The 19088-nt window shown below is 46.2% G+C and overlaps 1 protein-coding gene across 2 annotated transcripts in view; it reads right to left on the reverse strand.

Moving 5' to 3' along the window:
• Positions 1 to 247: 247 nt before the first annotated feature.
• The window catches only part of LOC135373741 (Bardet-Biedl syndrome 2 protein homolog), a 63109-nt gene continuing 44268 nt past the window's right edge, over positions 248 to 19088 (reverse strand). The window contains exons 9-17 of one of the 2 annotated variants that reach the window (XM_064606828.1): positions 14290 to 14391; positions 13690 to 13746; positions 13360 to 13457; positions 12163 to 12270; positions 8880 to 9009; positions 7379 to 7507; positions 6109 to 6246; positions 5652 to 5764; positions 248 to 875 (exon numbers count right to left, since the gene is read on the reverse strand). In XM_064606828.1, the coding sequence (XP_064462898.1) occupies positions 617 to 875; positions 5652 to 5764; positions 6109 to 6246; positions 7379 to 7507; positions 8880 to 9009; positions 12163 to 12270; positions 13360 to 13457; positions 13690 to 13746; positions 14290 to 14391 (1134 nt within the window). In that variant the 3' untranslated portion in view covers positions 248 to 616. The remainder of the gene's footprint in view (positions 876 to 5651; positions 5765 to 6108; positions 6247 to 7378; positions 7508 to 8879; positions 9010 to 12162; positions 12271 to 13359; positions 13458 to 13689; positions 13747 to 14289; positions 14392 to 19088) is intronic. The other variant, XM_064606829.1, reaches the window with a different exon arrangement.

The raw sequence follows: 19088 nt of genomic DNA on the forward strand, positions 1-19088 counted from the left end.
TCATCAACAATGCCCTAGCTAGAGCCACCTCCCTAGACAGGGCAATATTGCTTTCTCGTGAACCCAATAAGGCATCAAACCACAATTTTTCATTACACCTTACACCTTTCTTGAAACGCCACCTAAACATACTCCATGCCTATGAAAGATATTTTGATAATGCTCCGGCTGTTACATTTCGGAGATGACGTAACGTACTCGACTTACTCACTTCCTCCCGCTGTAATCAACACAGTTCCGGTTGCAGTCCTTGCAACAATAACGCTGCCAAACTTGCTTATTTATTGCACCATCTACCTCCACCTCTAGCACTGTTAATGGCTTCAGCTTCCCTATAACTGCCGTCATGCATTCCCGTATCACATCCGCCCTGCCGTGTAGCCCGCCCGCAATAATGGCATCAGTGCTGCCCTCACAGCTTTTTTTTTTTAAGAAAGTGTATGTAACGGATAAAAACACTCTGAATATCTCATAATCTAATATCCCATAACCATTTCTGTTCCCATTACTGTTCTAAGCGTACCCACAATGGTTCAGCGCTTATGTACCGAGCTTCCACCGTCCAGTCATTGGGCTTCATGTGCGGTGTCATTGGTGAAGAAAGTCCTGCTCTTCATCACGAGGGGCGCTCTTCCCCTATGGCGATGGCCTTTATTAGAGCATGTACGTTGCGGTTCTGTACGGCTGCACGAGAGGTAGTGATAACACGTGATTTTGCTCTGCCCACGCGAAGCCTTGCTGCTCGCTGGATGATCTGGTTCACCTGACGTAGGCTGGACATGAGCTCTTCGTGACTGTTGCTGCGAATTTTGTAGTCGCTGATCAGTTGTCGGTTGCAGGACTGCAGTTCCTGGTACCATTTCCGCATGGAGTCACTGCCATGGTGAAAACTGGTATTTATCGAGCAGCACTCTGCAAAAATTCTCGTTGGTGTTTCTTTATGACATTTACAGGAACACAGGTCTTGGGAACAGGGAGTACCTACCACCGTATAAAAGCTGAATATTTGGTCACATCGAAGAAATGTACGACTGGCGTACCGGGGGGCCTGTTGATTATGATCGGACTCGAGGGTATAGGGTAAGGTAGGACAAGATGAGACACGGGGTAAGACGCGACATTTTGGGTTCCACGCCATAATGTAATGTAAGTTTAATGTCATTTAAATGTAATGTACCGTATTTTCACGCGTATTAGCCGCGGCTTATGCGCGATTGTTTTTTTCGCGGACGCTCTGCGGCTTAACCGCGGGTGCGGCTTATCTGGTGACTATTTTTCCCTGGTACTTTCCCCATACCCCGGATTAAACGAAAGGGCCGACAGTGCCTCATGTTTTTCGGAACAGGACCGCCCTGCCAGTGCACGAACAATACCGAACAGGGACGGGTCCACTCCACATTCGAGTGGACTAACCCGTCAATCTACGAAAAACACACAACAAGGGCACAATCCGATCTTAGTAGAACACTAGAACTGACCTCCTTTGTTATACATCATGCCGACACCGGAATGTGGGCAGGGTTTATGGCCTTCCCTACGGTCTCCTTTGTCGGCAGACCCACAGGAAGGGTTCAATACGCCTGACATCGGGATAAAACGTGGTCAGCTAAGCGTCAGTTCTCATTTGACGAGAGCAGCAGCATTCGTGGACACGGACACGGCAGTTAGAGGTGAGGCATGGCTCCAACGCAGAGGCACAGCCACGACAGCGGCTTCAAACTAAAAGTCGTCGACTTCGCGGACAAGTACGGGAACAGGGCAGCTGGCAGGGAGTACGGCGCTGACGAGCGTTGAGCGTCTCTGTTGATTTTGTATGTGCATCACTGGTTTAGCGCACAAAGCAGTCGCGCCATATTACCCGCGGCTTATCTGCGAGTGCGGCTTATCTGCAAAAACATTTTCAAAATGTATCTAAAAACGAGTCCTGCGGCTTATCTGCGGTGCGGCTAATACGCGGGAAAATACGGTAGTTCAGAAACTGATAAGTCACTGTTAGGTAGAGTTACGCTTGTTCCTCAAATATTTCTTGTTTGCATATTGCCTGGTATTTTTCACCAAATTTTCCTGTTTCTTGGGATATTTCCAGCAAAGCAGAAGCGCACTCAAAAGCAAGCGACCAGCGACACATCAGACTGCACTCTTAAAAATGAACTTCACCGCATAGCACGCTCCTAGCCAACCATCATCTCGAATGATATCGTTATCTGCCCTGATTTGTTGAAAACGAGAGGCGTACGCCTTTTTTGTGACACTTATGCTGTTCATAATTGTCACAGAAAAGGCGTACAACTCCGGTTTTCAACAAATCAGGGCAGATAACGATATCATTCGAGATGATGGTTGGCTAGGAGCGTGCTATGCGGTGAAGTTCATTTTTAAGAGTGTGGCGGTGCCTTGTTTGCAAAGGACGGTGGAGGGAAAGAGTACTGGGTTCTGTGTGGTTTTATTGCACATCATGTGAGCGGTGTGCTCAAGGGGGCTGTGAACGTGCTTGGATTAAAAAAAAAACTAATTTGTATAATTCATTACCAAGCGTATCCCATCTTGCCCCACCTGATGTCTCGTTTTGCCCTGAGGGTTGACGCAAGATGAGACAATCTACATTTTTGAATATTTTGTTCCGTGTTTATTTTAGAACCGGCTGCATCCGTTCTAATTTACAGATCATAAGCTTTAGACATCTCGGAATGTGCCTATAGCTCATTTTCTTTTGAAAACGCGAAAAATTAAAATTCAAGATTAAATTGCAAATTTCTGTCTTATCTTGTCCCACATTCCCCTACATGGCTCGCGTGATATGAGTTTGAGTGATCCACTTTGAGGCTCACATGCACCGCCCACTAGCGTTTTGTTTCGATGCCAGAGCCCTCTCCCCTCAAAGATGAAATGCGCCGTAAATGAGTGGTACCAGCGAGGAGCAGCAAGTGTGCCGTTGCAGTTTGCGCAATTCTACCTCGTCGTCACAGATTGAGTCCTTTTAGGCAAGCGACTAACAGCTCCAGCGTATATTGCTTGGAACTTTGGAACCGGATCCGCCACCGCTAAGCACGCTGGCACACACCTATCGTACAACGTCGTGATGGCGCACAGCCGTCAAAATCGCACGTGCTTTTAAAGTAACATGGTATCAAACGCGAAGAAGCACGGACGGGCAGAGGTCGTGTTTTCCTAGCAACCAATCTTCGCGTTTGTTACCATGTTACTCAACCAACACGCACTAAATCTTCTCGCACTTATCCCTTTAAAGGTACCGTAAAGCAACAGGCAGGCAGAAGACACAAGTTTAACAGCTAGTTGCTTGTAAAGTTATACATGTGAGAGTCAGAGGAAACGCTGAATATTTTTAATTTGCTAGTAAAATTGAAATAGAACGGCTCGGGACGACGTCCAGTGGGAAATAATCCCCAATTTGTCAAGCAACAGTGATCTATGTTCCCTACTGGCTTGCTGCTCTTGACGGCTACGTAGCCGGCACGTAGCCAACATATCTTCCCTTAGATTGGAGATGGGACGAATCCAAAAATTTTTTAATCCGAATCCGAATCCAAGGAAGGTTCTGGGAATCCACGAATCTTACGAATCTCGAATCTTTCGAATCCTTTCTTTAAACAGAGTTTAAAACGCCAGGAAAAAAAAAAACCTCTAGTAAAAAGTGTTTTGAAGCAGAATATGATGCCTAACAAATTAAATAACGCTTCAGTTTCAGTAGAAAATATACCCATATAGTTCTTCCTAAACGTAATTATTTAGCATGTTGTTCATCGACTACAAGAAATGCATGAATTCTCGAGTCTGAATTCTTTCCATAAAGCTAAAGCAACAAACAAAAGCAAAACCATGTTACTTTTAAACTTGTAATGTAACAGTTCCTGCCTGAATTATTTCTGTCCAGAGCAACGTAAACAAATAAACAAGAAAACACCCGTCGGCCAATGAGGCTTTTTGCGGACTCCGGAGGCGCGAATTTGAAAAAGAAACAAACAAACGTGGTTGGTGGATTCGAAAGATTCGATTGGCCGTTTTGGGCACTGGGATTGGGATTCGCGAATCTCGAATCCACGCCTAGGATTCGAGGATTCGCGGTTTCGGTTGGCACATCCGTCTTTTAGATACAGTGTTATGCACATGCAATGCAGTTTTGCCGCCGTACTCGGCGAGCAATTCGAATTTGGCGACTTCGACACAGTGTTGCCCGGAATTTTCAATTTGAATTTTCTATAAAAAAAACTAAAAATTGTGACGTCAGAGTACTGATTGCTCAGGTTATCGAATAGATACGTTTTCTGAGGTTGCAGCTTTACTGCTTTACAGTGCCTTTTAAGATGAAGTGCCGTGACGTGAAAAACCTCCACGCGAGAATAGCGCTAAGTGTGCCGTAAAGCAGGAGACATGCAATCTAAGAAAGTTTATCTATTCGATAGCCTGAGCCTTCCGACTGCTCTGATGTCACAATTCTTTTTTCCCAGTTGAAAACTACGGCCACACTACATGTGTTCTCATTGCTCGTCAAGCACAGCGGCAAAACAACATTGCACAAGCAAAATGCTGGGTATATAAAACGAAGAGAAGGCGGCTATCTAGCCGCCAAATTATTCTAGGGGACATAGATCAGTGTTGGGGATTATTTTCCAATGACGTTGCCAAGATCCATTTTGCCACAGTTTCGCAAGAAATTAAAAATCTTAAAAGTGATCTGTCAGATATACCATAACTTGTTGCGTTGGGTTTACAAGCAATAAACTGCTAAAGTACACCGCCGATGTGAATCCTTTCTGCTGTTTTACGGTACCTTTGAAAAAAAAAAAGTTAAAGAAAATCACCACTTTCTGACGGTTTAGTAGCGTCATGTACGTAAACGTTAAGTTCTGACGGTGAAGGTTGTGGTCAAAAAAACAAAAATTATGGTCGAAAAGGCGTCACCAGATAGCAACGAATGAGAGTGCTGTGAAATAATATTACAAAGAAATACACAATGTGACGCATAGACTGCATCTCGGTAATACGCTGAAGACATGACACATATTCCGCAATGGCGTTTGGATTAAAGCAGCCAAACTTGCATACACTTATCGACAACGAAGCCTGTGTGATGCTGCCTATGCTGTGCTGTGATACCGTCAATTTCGCGTTGTGCGAGACGCATGAGCTGTTTAAAGAAATTGCAATCGCAGCGCAAGTATACCACAATCCTACCATAATCCTTTCTCTAATTCTAATCCCCCTTTGTGTAAACACGCATTTCCCACTAACCGACTGCTCTATAGCAACACAAAGCCCCCCAAGGACGAAGGTTGTTCAGCCTGGACCGACAGGTTAACCGTTGGTACTTTCCCGTCGCCCACTTGCGACCTGAGGCTTTGCTTCAATCTAATCGGTGGATTCTCCACTTTGTTGACATGGTCCAACCGTAAGCATCACAAATTTTAATTTGGTATCGTTGCGCTGTCGTTTACCGACCAGAGAAAGTATTCTAAGTATGACGAAATTAGCTAGGTCTTAGCTTAGGTCTTCCCTTCTATCTCTCTCTCTCTCTCTCTTTAGTCTAGCGATGTTGCCATTGCCATTGGCAGGCCATTACTACACTCATAAATATTGGGGAAGATAGAATGACTGGAAGGGTGCACACCCTTCCTTAATTTTTGTGCACTTACTAGTCTTGCATTAGACGGGCGTCTTCCGCTCTGACGACGAAGTTTCTGATTGCCGACGCAGTGTTGGCCATGTTGGCTGACAGTTGCATTCGCGTTGATTGGTATTCCTCCACCTGCATAATACGTGGAAGGTCAACAGACATCAAGTGGCGCTAAGAACATTCTCTCGATACATTCAGATACATAGCATTTACGTTCGCTCAGAGGAGGGACGCTCAGGGATGCGTGTCGCTTAGAGGGACGGTCCCGTCAGGAAACCCACGTTATGAAACCATACCACTGTGCACGGCATCGATCGACAATCCATGCGGCTATTTTTTTTTTCGTCCCAAAAGTGCTTAGATATTAAACAAATGCGTATTAAAGATCAGCGTTTGATTGCTAGCGTTGCTTGATTTCCGTATTGCCTGATGCTCTGACACTCCCTAATGTTCCGCACACTTGTCATCAAGCTTACCTTGACCATAAGGATCTCGAGAGTATTGCTTTCTTCGGGGAAATCCGCGCGGCTTTCCAAATCCTCCACGTTCAGGTACGACGCAAGAGACTGGATCACCTCTGCCGCGAGGTCCATCTGATCAGTAGTGATCACTGCCTATGGGTAGAAAGGGCCAAACATATATTTTGCTGTCAGACCGCATTCTAAACGCATCTTTTCGCGTCGCACAACTTCTGTTGCGGAGTAAAACCAAATGTCGTTTCCATCAGCAGGAACGACATAGGTCGCTGCTGTTTCCAAAAGGTAGCTCTGACGATACAAGCGAGCACGTACTATGATTTAGAAGGTCGCAGCAATGCCGACTGGAGATACTTTTAATGTCTTTGGAGAAATATTATTCATTTTCCCGGGAAGTTCAAGATTACGCTATGCAATTAGGTCAGCTTTTCGCGCAGCCCCTCAGCATTTTTCCTTTCCTCTTGTGCATGTTGGAACGGTCTCAACGCTCTCAAATAAAGTACAGAAACAACTACACGTGAAGTCCACGTGGCTTCATCTTTTTAACCGTTGTGTTGTGACCCGTCGGCGGATGCACGCTTATAACTGCTCCACAGACGCTTTGTCTCGTGCTTTCTCCAACTGTGCTTCCTCTCATGCTCCCCAAGACACACTTGCTTAGCATATATATAAGCGTTACTCAAACGGCGCTCAATTGTATTTCATTTGAATAACAGGTTCTATACACTTCCAATGCGGAATATGAAAAGCTCCTTTCCTGCGAACGGAGGCTCGGGCATGCGCCACGTGACATGTATTCCAACGGCTCTGTACTTGAGCTTGAACGTGACGACGTAACTCGCGCGAAAGTGGATGTTGTTTCGCGGTATCCACCATTGTCAACAACGCAGTCATTAGCTAGTTTGACTGGAAATGATATATAATGAAAGAGCTGTCATATCGAAACTCAGCAATGACTTCTAAGAAATGACGGGCTCACCATGCTTTAAGAACCCTCGTCGTAAACACCTTCAGATCTACCAAAACTCGCTGTTGCCGTAGCCTACGTCATCGAACCGTAAGGAACAAGGAGTCTTGAAATTTGCGCGCTTATTAGAAACTACAGGTTTGAAGGCGGACCGATATGAGTCATATATAGAGAGGTCCTATGTCCTAACTTGCTGTGCGTACAGCGCTTTGGCAGCGAACAGCAGCGAAAACTCCTAAAATCGGTTCCGTTTGGGTCACTTTGTCCCGTTTTCGTTGTTACAACCCTATGTTCAGTTGTTACCTCTCCGTTGAGTTCCATGGTGAAGCTAAATGGCATGGAGTTCCTGGCGGATAGTAGGTTCAGTTGAAGACGATCGTAGACTTGCACGTCTTCGGGTAAAAGAAAGTTCTGGTTGAACCACGTGGCTACCTGAAAGGACAGTGGCGCATGCACACAATGGGAACATGATGAGAAATTGATTTCTGAGGCTGGAACACCTATAGAAAGGACAAATACATACAAAGCTTCAAGTGCCTAAGAAATTAATAATGATAATAATGTCCTTTCTAGGTGTTTCTGCCTCAGAACATCAATTCCCATCGCTTCTAATTCGAAGAGACAGGGAGGCGTACGCCTTTTTGTGTCAGTTCGGATATATGATAATAACCACAACGAAGGCTCAAGTTACACGCCAATACCAGTGGTCATGAGAGAGAGGAGGAGGAGTCCACTCTTTAAAATGAACTTCACCGCATAGCATGGTCCTAGCCAACCGTCATCTCAAATTATACCGTACTCTGCCCTGGTGTGTTGAAAATCGGAGGCGTACGCCTTTTTTGTGACACTTCTGCTGTTCATAATTGTCACAAAAAAGGCGTACGCCTTCCGTTTTCAACAAATCAGAGCAGATAACGGTATCCGTTTGGGGTTACGGTTGGCTAGGAGCGTGCTATGCGGTGAAGTTCATTTCTAAGAGTCTGGAAAACTGGGGTTGGAGGAAAGTACAGTACACTCTTAAAAATGACCTTCACCTCATAGCACGCTCCTAGCCAACCACTATCTCGAATGATATCGTTATCTGCCCTGATTTGTTAAAAACGGGAGGCGTACGCCTTTTTGTGACACTTATGCGGTTCATAATTGTCACAAAAAAGGCGTACGCCTCCCGTTTTCAACGAACCGGTGCTTAATCGGGGGCTTAATCGCTTCATCTTCGTTACGGTCGTTACAAGCTAACGAGTGGCGGGAAATTCAAAAAGGCGGGCACATTGCAAAGGTGACACATTGCGCGTGACGTGTACCACGGCCTTCACGTATCGCGCGAAGAGCGCCGTGCACGTGTTTTATCACGTGCCGCCTTTTTGAATTTCCCGCCTCTCGTTAGCTTGTAACGATCGTAACGACGATGAAGCGCTTCATTCAAAAAGGCGGGCGGGAAATTTAAAAAGGCGGGCACGTGATAAAACACGTGCACGGCGCTCTTCGCGCGATACGTGAAGGCCGTGGTACACGTCACGCGCAATGTGTCACGTGCTCACCTTTTTGAATTTCCCGCCACTCGTTAGCTTGTAACGACCGTAACGAAGATGAAGCCATTAAGCCCCCGATTAAGCAGCGGTTCGTTGAAAACGTGAGGCGTACGCCTCCCGTTTTTAACAAATCAGGGCAGATAACGATATCATTTGAGATTATGGTTGGCTAGGAGCGTGCTATGCGGTGAAGTTCATTTTTAAGAGTGTACGGCATGTCCTTAAGGAACCTTCAAACCTTTGTGTGACGAATGAATCCAAACAAAACTCACCCGTTGTGGTCGTTCGTTGAGCTTCAGTTCGACTCTACCAGTTACGGCATCGACTGGGATCTCTTCAGAAGGAAGATACATGGAGAACCGAGGCAGCTGTCTTGAGACCTCAAACACATGAAAGTGGTGACTGCGGATAGAGACAAAATCTATCTCATATACTTGAATCGTATTACCATCTACAACGCTGAAGAAAACACAACGTTATCTGCTCCGTCGTTACGTTGAAAGCGTTACGTTGAACTTTAAACTCCAGCGGTCTATTGTGATGGTTTCTCACATGCCCCATGAATTCACTCTCACAAAAGCGGCCCGCTACTTGGCCCGCTAGGCTGCTGTCCGTTGCGCTACACTGGTGACGCCAGCAGTGGTGCGCGTGCTGCTTTTCTGTGGGGCACGTGCGCCATGCTTTTGACATGGGGGGATATGTTTAGTGATGATAAAAAAGGAAGGGTTCACTTCCTTGAGAATGGGGGCATAAATCTGGGACAAACAGTGCACAACTACATTAGACTATTTATCCATCTACAGAGTATTGCACGAGAGTGACCCCTAATTACTAAAAAAAAAAAAAAAAAATTTACGTGACATGAAAGTTGGAAACCTTGTGCACGGCACTTGGGAAGGTTTTTGCCACCCAAACAGGTGTTTTCTATGAGTGCACCCCATTAAGTAGTCTAATTAGCTTAATTGAACTCAAGAATTTGCCAAGGAAAGGTAAATTTTTTGCGTTAATTAGAGAGCCAATGACCACAACACACCATTTCAATCACCAATACAGGATCTTTCACAATGTTTCCACAAAAATTTGACACTCGAAAACACGTAGCAGCTGCCAGGAAAGCCGTCGCTCATCAAGGCGCGCTCTTCCAGGTTGCCCCGCATAAAGTATGAGGAGGAGGAAAGGACGACACAGAAAACAGCACAGGGCATCCAGGGTCGGTGATTATCAGTAACTGATGGCTGCGAACAGATAAGTTTGGGAAGACAAAATGTGTGATTGGAGTATTGGACTGGTCCCTGCCCTCTCTCTCTCTCTCTCTTTTTCTCATGTTGTTTCCATGTGCAGTGGGGGTGTCTTCGCGCCTAGCCGATAGTGCCGGCTCTGATGAAATCCGAAAACGCGCTTGCAGAGGTGGCAAGTTTTTCGGGTGTCAAAAAATTCGGGAATACCATATTTTCTGGTGTATAACGCGCGCGTTATACGGTAAAAAAGTGATACGAAGAGGTCCTGCGCGTTATCAAACGGTGCGCGTTATACACGGAAATATTTTCCTGCAGGGGTGACATACAAATTCTAGCCTCTTCCATGGTGTGCTCTGGCTTTCTCTGGTCAGTTGGCAAACCCGGCGAAAGAACGCTGGTCTTCACAAAAAGGTAATGAGCTGTTGAGGAGTCAATAATCCTGAATTCATTTTAGAAGGTTGGCGTGCTTGAGAAGGGACGCGAAACCGAAAGCGGAGAGGAGACTGAAGTATATGATGACACCGACTCTCTTGCATCGGAGTTTAACGGATTTGACTAAATGTGTTTCAAATAGAGTATATGCATATATTATACATCGCCTTGGCTTATTGTGTGATGTGGTGGCAGTACAGAAGCTTGTAGCAACATTGTGGTGCGCGTTATGTACCGGTGCGCGTTATACATATAACTTTTTTTTTTTTTTTCAAATTCAGCCCGTTTTCAGGGGTGCGCGTTATACACCGGAAAATACGGTACGTGTTCTTGAGCTTACTTCGCAACGGAAAGTGCTAAAAAAGAAGTTTGGGCCAGTGCTGTGCTAGTGGAAAGCATGTGATATCAAGGTACTATGTGATTAACTTTGTTTCGTCCGCGCGATCATAACAGAGAAAGGGCGCAGTCAAAAATCAGATCAGTCAGCAAAGCGGGGTGAGGGACTGGCGGAGCCTGTTTGACAATGTTACTTTTCTTCAGCACTCCCAGTTGCGAAGTTAGATCAAGGACACGTAATTCATTGGTGGAATGGAAGAGCATCCTTTTGCGCTTCACCGCGACCAGCCGCAAACAAAAAAAAAAGTGTAAATTGAAACCTATTAATTACAGCAGCAAAGGACCCTCTTCGGTGGCAGATTTTTCAGTAAAATGTATCCACTAAAGGTCCCAAAAGGGGTAGTTTAGTCTAGGCAATTGGTCTAGGTTACACCGCTGGCTTACATAGTGCTTCTGTCTGCTATACTTTTGACGTTACTTGGGATACCCACGGATGAAGTGTGTCTGTCTGTTTTGTTTCCTTTTTTGTAGATGCATCACCTATCCAAACTGTAAGACGCATCAGCAGTTATATTTAAAAAGACAGGCAAAAGAAAACAGGAAACCTCGGGTGTCCAGTCCACGCTGCGCTATAGAACAATTCCAGGTTGACTTCACGCTTCCATACGAATGCACTGTGCAATAATAACTATTATTTGAACAATAATTCGCAACTCAGCAGCTACGTAAAGCTAAAACGATATACCAATCAGTAAAGTTTGTACATCAATCAGAGAACATTATACACAGAATTAGTATACTATATCAATGCACAGCGGCACATTGTCAATAAAAGAGATCAGGGATTTACAGAAAAAAGACCAAAATGTAGGTTGTTCCACCTCTATACCCATATTCCCTCAAGTCGTTATGGAATGCAAGGCAAGGTGTCCGAGACAACTATCTCATGAGGAAGGCTGTTCCAGTCATGCTAACATGAAAAATGAATGTTTGAAACAGTTGGATTTGGACAGGTAGTGGATGAAAGTTTTGTTGCCCTTATTGCGTGCGCTTCCGCTAACGCAGTATGTACAGTATGTACTTAGCTGCACATTAGTCAACTTGTGAATTATCTCCCAAAAAAGCTTTGTGACGATGGATTTTAAACCTTGTATACATTGAGGACCATCCGGATCTTTGGACCATTTAGACGAATCTTATCGCCTTTCTTTGGAAGATTTCGAGCTTATGTCAACTTGCTTGGGTTTTTGGGTACCACACTATACTGAATCGTATACTCGTGATAACAGAACGTACCAGCGCCTTATTTGCAGTCAACTTTGTTGCAGTACGAGACTGTCTTAACACCCTTCGTAAATAATTTTATCTTCTTCCCGCCTTTGTGACGACTTCGTCATTATGTGTATTCGAATTCAAGTCATCGGTGATGGTCACGCCCATGTAAGTTTTGTAATGTGATGCGGTCAAGCATTGCGACTTGTTTCATCCCCCAGTTAGCAATACAGGCAAAGCCAAAGAGGAAGAAATGCAAAAGCGAACACTGCTTTACCTATTCTTGTAACCCACAAAGGCCTTGAGGTGAATGTCCACAGCCAGGTCACGTGAAGGACGCAGAGGGATACGGATAGACGAGTGCACGTCTTCCTCTCTTGGAAGGCTGGCCATGATTTTCATGCATGTATTGGAACACAATTACCGTCACAGAGGTATATCACCGCAGGCGGAGAAAGTAGTCCGCATGCGAGAAGAAGGCGCGCGCCGATTCACATGTTTTGTTAAAGCTAATATTCCAGGTGTTTACTTTAAAAGCATGTCAATGTGCTCCATGTACGTCGTCTCCGACCACTATTTTCGCCACATGATCAGCGTACAAGCAACAGTTCGAAGCATGCAAGCGCGCCAAGTTGTGACGCGCATGCGTCATCCGCCGGCCTTAGTCAATCGCAAACGCCTTTAGAGTTGTGGGCGCAGTTGGCCGTTAGTGGTTGACTTGCGCCGTAGTGCGCGCATTACCAAGTGACTTCAACCTCACTCACCCTCTTACGGGTTATCTGAAGGAGTCATGGAGGAATGGATGTTAAAGGAGACCGAGCGACGTAACGCGAAGAGAAGTCGGAAGTTCTCCCGTCGCCATTTCTTGCGCACATGCAACCTCCTCCACGACCCATGACGAACCCCAGCTCGGTTCACACTAGTATTTGTACTTTCCAATGCGAGCGAATGCGTGCGCGTGCGGGTTGCCGTGGTAACCAACTCGGGTGCCGCCCAGCGTATCATAGGCCATCGGCGTGTTTCGTTGCCATGACGACTGTGCCGCGCCGTACGGATGAATGCAACAGAATAAACCAAGCATAAGAGCGGACGCCAAAAGATATTAAAAAGCCGCTTCGCGTCCGTTGTCTGTGAGCGAAAGCTGCAGTTGAGCAGCATGCAGTTGTGCAAGAATTTTTGACCCGTAAAGTCCTCTCTGAATGTGGCTCCGATAAAATGTCAGAGTATCGTTTTGGCTAACGCTCATGCTCTGAGATCGGAAGACGTCCGGTAGCGCGACTAGGGAAACCGTTAGAGGGACATCGCGTCGATGTCTATATTTTTATGAGCCGTGGGGGCGCAATTTGGAAACTACTGACATAGCGTATTCTTCTGAACGAGTGCCCGTTCGCCGCTCCGGAGAAAATGACCGCCTTCCCGTGTTCGGGGTACTTTTGTTCGCATCTGTACAAAAAAAAATTGTTCAGATACTTACAAGACGAGACTTTCCCCTTGAAATATCCCTTCTGCGAAAACGATCACCGCTCGAATGATGGTGTCGTTGTTCGTCTGCAGCGCGATTTCAACGTGAGGCTGTAAATAGAAACGCTTAATGAACATCGGCTCCAGTGGTTTGCCCAGAATTGCCCAGGGGAGGGGGCTCTGCAACGGGGTGCATTTGCATGCTTAATTTTAACGAAAGATTGTGCAATCTCACAAAATTTTAGGGGGTCTCCTCTAGATTTTGGGGGTGTTAGGGGGTGTAGGGGGTCTGGATAAATCACTGATCGGCACGGTTTTCTAAAACAGTGTGAATGCATCTCACCTTTACTTTTGACGATCCGGGGTTGATTGCAAGGGCTGTCCTTAATTGCGTGTTTGCCTGTACTCGTCACAGAGAAAGTCTTGTAAGGCAAGTTTCAAAACATCCGCGTCATAGTTCAGGAACATGCACCACCTCCGCAAAGTTGCGAATACGACAAATGGAAATGAAGTACGGTTTCGAGGATATTCACTGGATGATGTCTTCCATCGTATAATGTCGCAGTAAGTGGTACATGTTGTCCTGTTATTCGCATAACCGACGATATAATACAGAGAACTGTTGTGCACACAGCGTGTACTTTAGACAAACAAACAAAGTAACAACAGGCCACAAATATGGACGACACAAACACGTAAACACCCAACGCCCAGAAATTAACGAATTCAGCGAACTTACCCTAAGTTACTGGAATTCTAGTTTCTATTTATCCTTCCTAATTTGGAAAGAACGGGTACTGCATGCACACATGTGTCTGACAACGTTACATATCAATTAACCAATGCTCTTTGCTACCGCAAGGACCTCGTTCCACGTAGAATGGAGGAGGACGGTGCCTTAAGAGGACTGACACGGGTTGTGCAGGTGACAGCAAGCTCTCACCGGAATATAGCCATATTGTTCAGCCGTCTTTTTGCCTGCTTTCTGGTGTGCGCTTCCAAGACGTGCGTTGGCTTCGTAGTTTTTCATCTCCAGCAAGAGATCCTGCAAAAATCGAGTAACATGGACCTCATGACAGCCAAGATGTTTCTTTTAGCATTAATCATACTGAAGGTGCATGGACTGAATGGAATCGTGAGGACAAAAGGACGTGCACGAGTAACCGCCTCGTATACGAGCCTTGTGCAGTAAATTTACCATAGGCAAAAGGAAGATGGTGCAGACAAGCTGGTATGAACTTACAGTGAAGGGCACCGAGAGACACGGTCGAACAAGGACGGAATATATATATATATAATAAATATAAATATTCTTTTTGTTGCCCGTCCTTGTTTGACCATGTTTGAACAAGGACGGAAAATATATATCTATATATATATATATATAATAAATACAAATATTCTTTTTGTTGCCCGTCCTTGTTTGACCGTGTCTCTCGGTGGCCTTCACCATGAGTTATACTATGGGTAGAAGGGATGGCTCTCAGTAACCGCTCGTTGTTGTGCGTTAGACTCCGTAGAGGAACAAGAGCCCGGGTCGAGCTGCTGCTGTATGAGAGCTGTTTATTGTACGAGTACCAAGTGCGGACTGCCCGCCAGGAAAGGTAAACAAGGCAGGGAATATGAGAAGCGAAAGCTTTCAACTCGCCGTGCGAAGACGCGGTGTGAAGATTAGTCAACCAGGTGGGCTCGAATGCCAGATACCTCACACTGGTAACGTGCCACCTAGTCTGTCTTACGCGGTAAATAGAGCGTCTTCCGTTGTTGTGTAGAACCTAGCGACTGCGACATTTATTCTTGCGCATAGAAACTTTAGCAGGTCCTTCGCCTTCTGTGCATATCTTTGGTAACTTTATTTGCCCGTTGCTTAGTTTCCGACTCCCCCTACCCCGGTGTCGTTTAATTGCCCAGATAGCCTCTGGCGAAAATATCTCGTCAAATCAAGCGTCGCTCCTGGTGGACGCTTGCTACGTAGCAGGAACTAGAGAAATCGTAAGTGTCATATCATTATTCCTTTAAATTCTATATTGCAAGTCCTAAAGGGGCACTAGAGGGCAAAAATTTCTCTCCGTGGAATGATTAAAGATACCGTTACCTCGACACCAAGACAAAAGGAACGGGACTCATCGGTCGCGTTGTTCGTGATTTATGAGCGAAAGAAACCGCAACGTATATGTGTTCCCTCTTCCTCTCAAACAGAGCGACAGTGCGGAGAGGCCTCGGAATGGTCTTCTCAAACGGTCCCCGCGGTGATTGGACAAATCATACGCGGGGACCAACGAGAGACCGTTCCGCATTGTCGGCACTCTTAAGAAGGCCGCTGTACCTTGCAAATTTTTCACTTATATTTTTTATATTATAGAAGAAAGGGAAACTATAGACAACTTTGAAATGGAATGGATGAAAACATCACCACAAAACTTGACACCAAAGGCAACAGTGTAGGAGAGTTCACGTGTGAAAATCTCAGTGCACAAAAAACAAAAAGCACCACCGGAAAGGTTTTTGTGTGCTGGCCTGGAAATCAGTTCATACCTCCCCTTCGCGCCCTTGTACAATTCCTCGTCTCGACGGACCTTTTTGACACCCTGTGACCCAAGTTCATGATAATTGAGGCGGGTATTAGGATACATATTGACCATATTTTGAGGAGCTATCCCATCGGGAAAAAATAGCCGCACATCGTGCTTTTCGAAGTGCCCAGAGCATAGTGCCGGACGAGTTTTTGCGTGCCTTAAAGGAGCATTAAAGTGGTATCTAACATAACAAAAAACTGCTGTCACCTTGTAAAGCAACATGTGAAAAGCATTCCCCAAAAATATTTTTGTCCAAAGTTGTTTCACCGCGGCGCAATTAATTTGCAAAATCGCCCACCCACTCTCTCAAATCACCCACGCTAAGTGTGACGTTTGTGGTAGACAACCTCCTCATTCGTTGGTAGGAAAAACCGTCTGCTACGAACATTGCGAGCGGTTTATTGTTGACTTCTATCCTTTATATGATTTATATCATGTTTTCTAAAAAAAAGCATATATGCAGCTTGACCCAATAAGGTTGCAATCACAAGAGTAATATTTTCGTGGCTTCTGTGCAATCTCAGAATTCACAGTAGCAGAAAGCAAGCGATGACGGTGGCATTGTGGCGCCACCTGTTAGCCACTGAACCAACTGTGCGGTGAAAACGGTCAGAGGCTGCACACTGTCGGGAAGCACTGGGGTTTCGCTGTACAAGACGCAGTTAATTTCGGACTGCACCACTCGTTCTTCCCGTGGTGTCTGCAGTCCGAAAAAATCGTGGTTGCGTCGCTGATAGCCTTCAAACCCTCCGTTCCGGACATTACGCAGCCGGAGAACGCATGGCGTCTCCGAACCGGTGGCAGATGCTCCGGCCTGGGCGGTGTTGCTCACCTCGATCATGTGATCCCAGGTCCAATGAGGAGCGTCCCTGCCACTCGCGTCACATAGTGACGCGCGTGGCGGCGCTCATCACGTGTCTGCCGTGAAGGCGAAGGAGGGTGTTTCGCGCACGGAAGGTTCAGGGAGCTATTGCAGGCGTCCCAATTTCGCTACGGTTGCACTAATAGTGGGAAAACTGATTTCGGCCGCCTAGCATTCCATACCGACCAAAAACAGAAACAAAGTTGTGTGCCTCTAGACTGCTCCTTTAATTTTCAGCTCGACGAAAGGGGGGTTGCTATGCTCAGCGCACACAGGGATAGTGGGAAGAGATAAGACAGGAATGGCTTATCGCAACCTGCTTCCTCTGGAATCATGCATTCACTCTCATAATTTCAAGAACTTACACTTTTCTTACTAAATCCCTCTGTGGGCTGGGTTTGACAGCATCCTTTCATAGGCCTGCACGAAGGCGCTGAAAGAGTCGTTAAGCGCTATGCTCTGAACTCTGGTCTGGAGGCTCCGAGAAGCGTGATGTTCGGCTATTTTTACGGCGTCAGCTGTATTGTGGAGACTTTCCCCGAGATCGCGTTGGCGTCGTCGGAATTCGCATGTCAGCACAAAACTCGTATCGCATGTGCGAACAGCGCTGGGAGTAAGGAGGGGAATCCCGGCAGTTTACAACCGCTGTCGATGGAAAGTGAGAAAAAAAAAGTGCGTCAGCAAAGTTCGACGATGGCGTGAGAAATGCTGCGCGGCTCTTTATCGTGCACGTACGCGCGCCTTACCGCACGCACGAGCTCCGTCGTCTTTGTCGTTGTTGTTGCTATGTCACACTGCTCAGACAAAAAACACGAACAGACGACCATGTCATCCGACAGTGTCTTCCGAGCGTGTCGTGTCGCAGGTCGTTATGTTGATTTCGAGTCACACTGAAAACACTCGACGCGGTCGACACAGTAATCGCGCCTTCTCCCCACATCAGGATGTCGGAGGAAATGAGTACACTGGCGTCTCTCGCTGTATCTTGCTATGGATTCAGGCGACGAGTACCGCTAAAACATTTTACCCAACATACATTTTTGGCTTTCTACTTGTGGTAAGCAGAAAGCTTGCATCGTCCTTTAAAAAGGGGGATAAAGCCCCGTTGCCCCTTCGAGCAATTGGGACCTCTCCTATTGTGTCCCCCTCCTTTGGCTGGTCGTAAAGCTGTAAAAGTCGGGTCAGCGTTCGTGATTAGCTCTGACTGTGATATTGGACCCCTGTGCGAGACTCGTGTAGTGGACGATGAATTGAGGGAGACAAGGAAAGAGGAGGTCAGAAGGCCCGAGGACAGACAGAAGCACAGACAAGGCTCCGACCAAAAGCCGAGCGCTGGAACATAGGTTGCCGCTGACCGTCATATATAGCAAGTCTTTCGCGCTACCAAGAGTCAACTCCTGGATCGCATTAGAATCTCGGACACTTGAGGCCCTTGTTTATCGCCTGTCATCAGACATCAACGCCTGTCCACGCTGCCAAAAGTATGTTTAGTGCCACACACGAATCCAAAATCGGCCAGGTGTCACGGCAATGATTCGTCCGTGGTATTTCTCCAGTTTTTTTTTGTGCTCGGTCATCCCGCAGGGGACGTCTAAACTGCGAAAATGTGCTCAATGTCGATGTGAGTGAATGCGCACCACTGGACTGCCAGAAACGCGCAAGATTATGTGATGTCTGCAACTCGAAATTTGGACTGCGACCAAAGCAGTGAAAACACGGTCTTTCGACATGTTTTGTTGATGTTTTTGTCGATGAAGTCTTTCACACCGCAACAACATGTGTCTCGTTGTAGTGTTGGTGGCGCCGTCTTGCCAGTGTGACATTGGTACCGACGAAACACGGAACGCAGACAGCGACAGCGTTCTGAGTCCTGTCGGTGTCTTGTCGCTGTCTGGTGTTTTGTTTTGCAGTGTGAAACGCCCTTAAGTGATATGTCCGAACAACTGGACCTTACGCTGTGCACCGACATCCGTCAACCCTCATGCATACTTGGTGTTCCAGAACACCAAGACTGTTGTTCCAGAACCCACGTTCAGGACACCACTCACCTCGCCAACCATTTCAGCGACCCTAAATCGATACTCATCAGGCTTAAATAAATTTGTCTACACACTTTCACCCCGTCTCATTTCGCCACACGCACAGCTGACGCTGAATTTCGCGTTACACGAGTGGTAACCATCCTTTATTTTATTTTATTTTTTTCGATTAGATAGCTCCTCAATGTCCCTGTCACTTATCATGAACTTTAGTGAATTCGGCCCGCGCTGCACATTGGTGCAAAAAAGCCACCTTTACTTAGCA

Source organism: Ornithodoros turicata, unplaced genomic scaffold (assembly GCF_037126465.1).
Source record: "Ornithodoros turicata isolate Travis unplaced genomic scaffold, ASM3712646v1 Chromosome31, whole genome shotgun sequence".
Lineage (NCBI taxonomy): Eukaryota > Metazoa > Arthropoda > Arachnida > Ixodida > Argasidae > Ornithodoros > Ornithodoros turicata.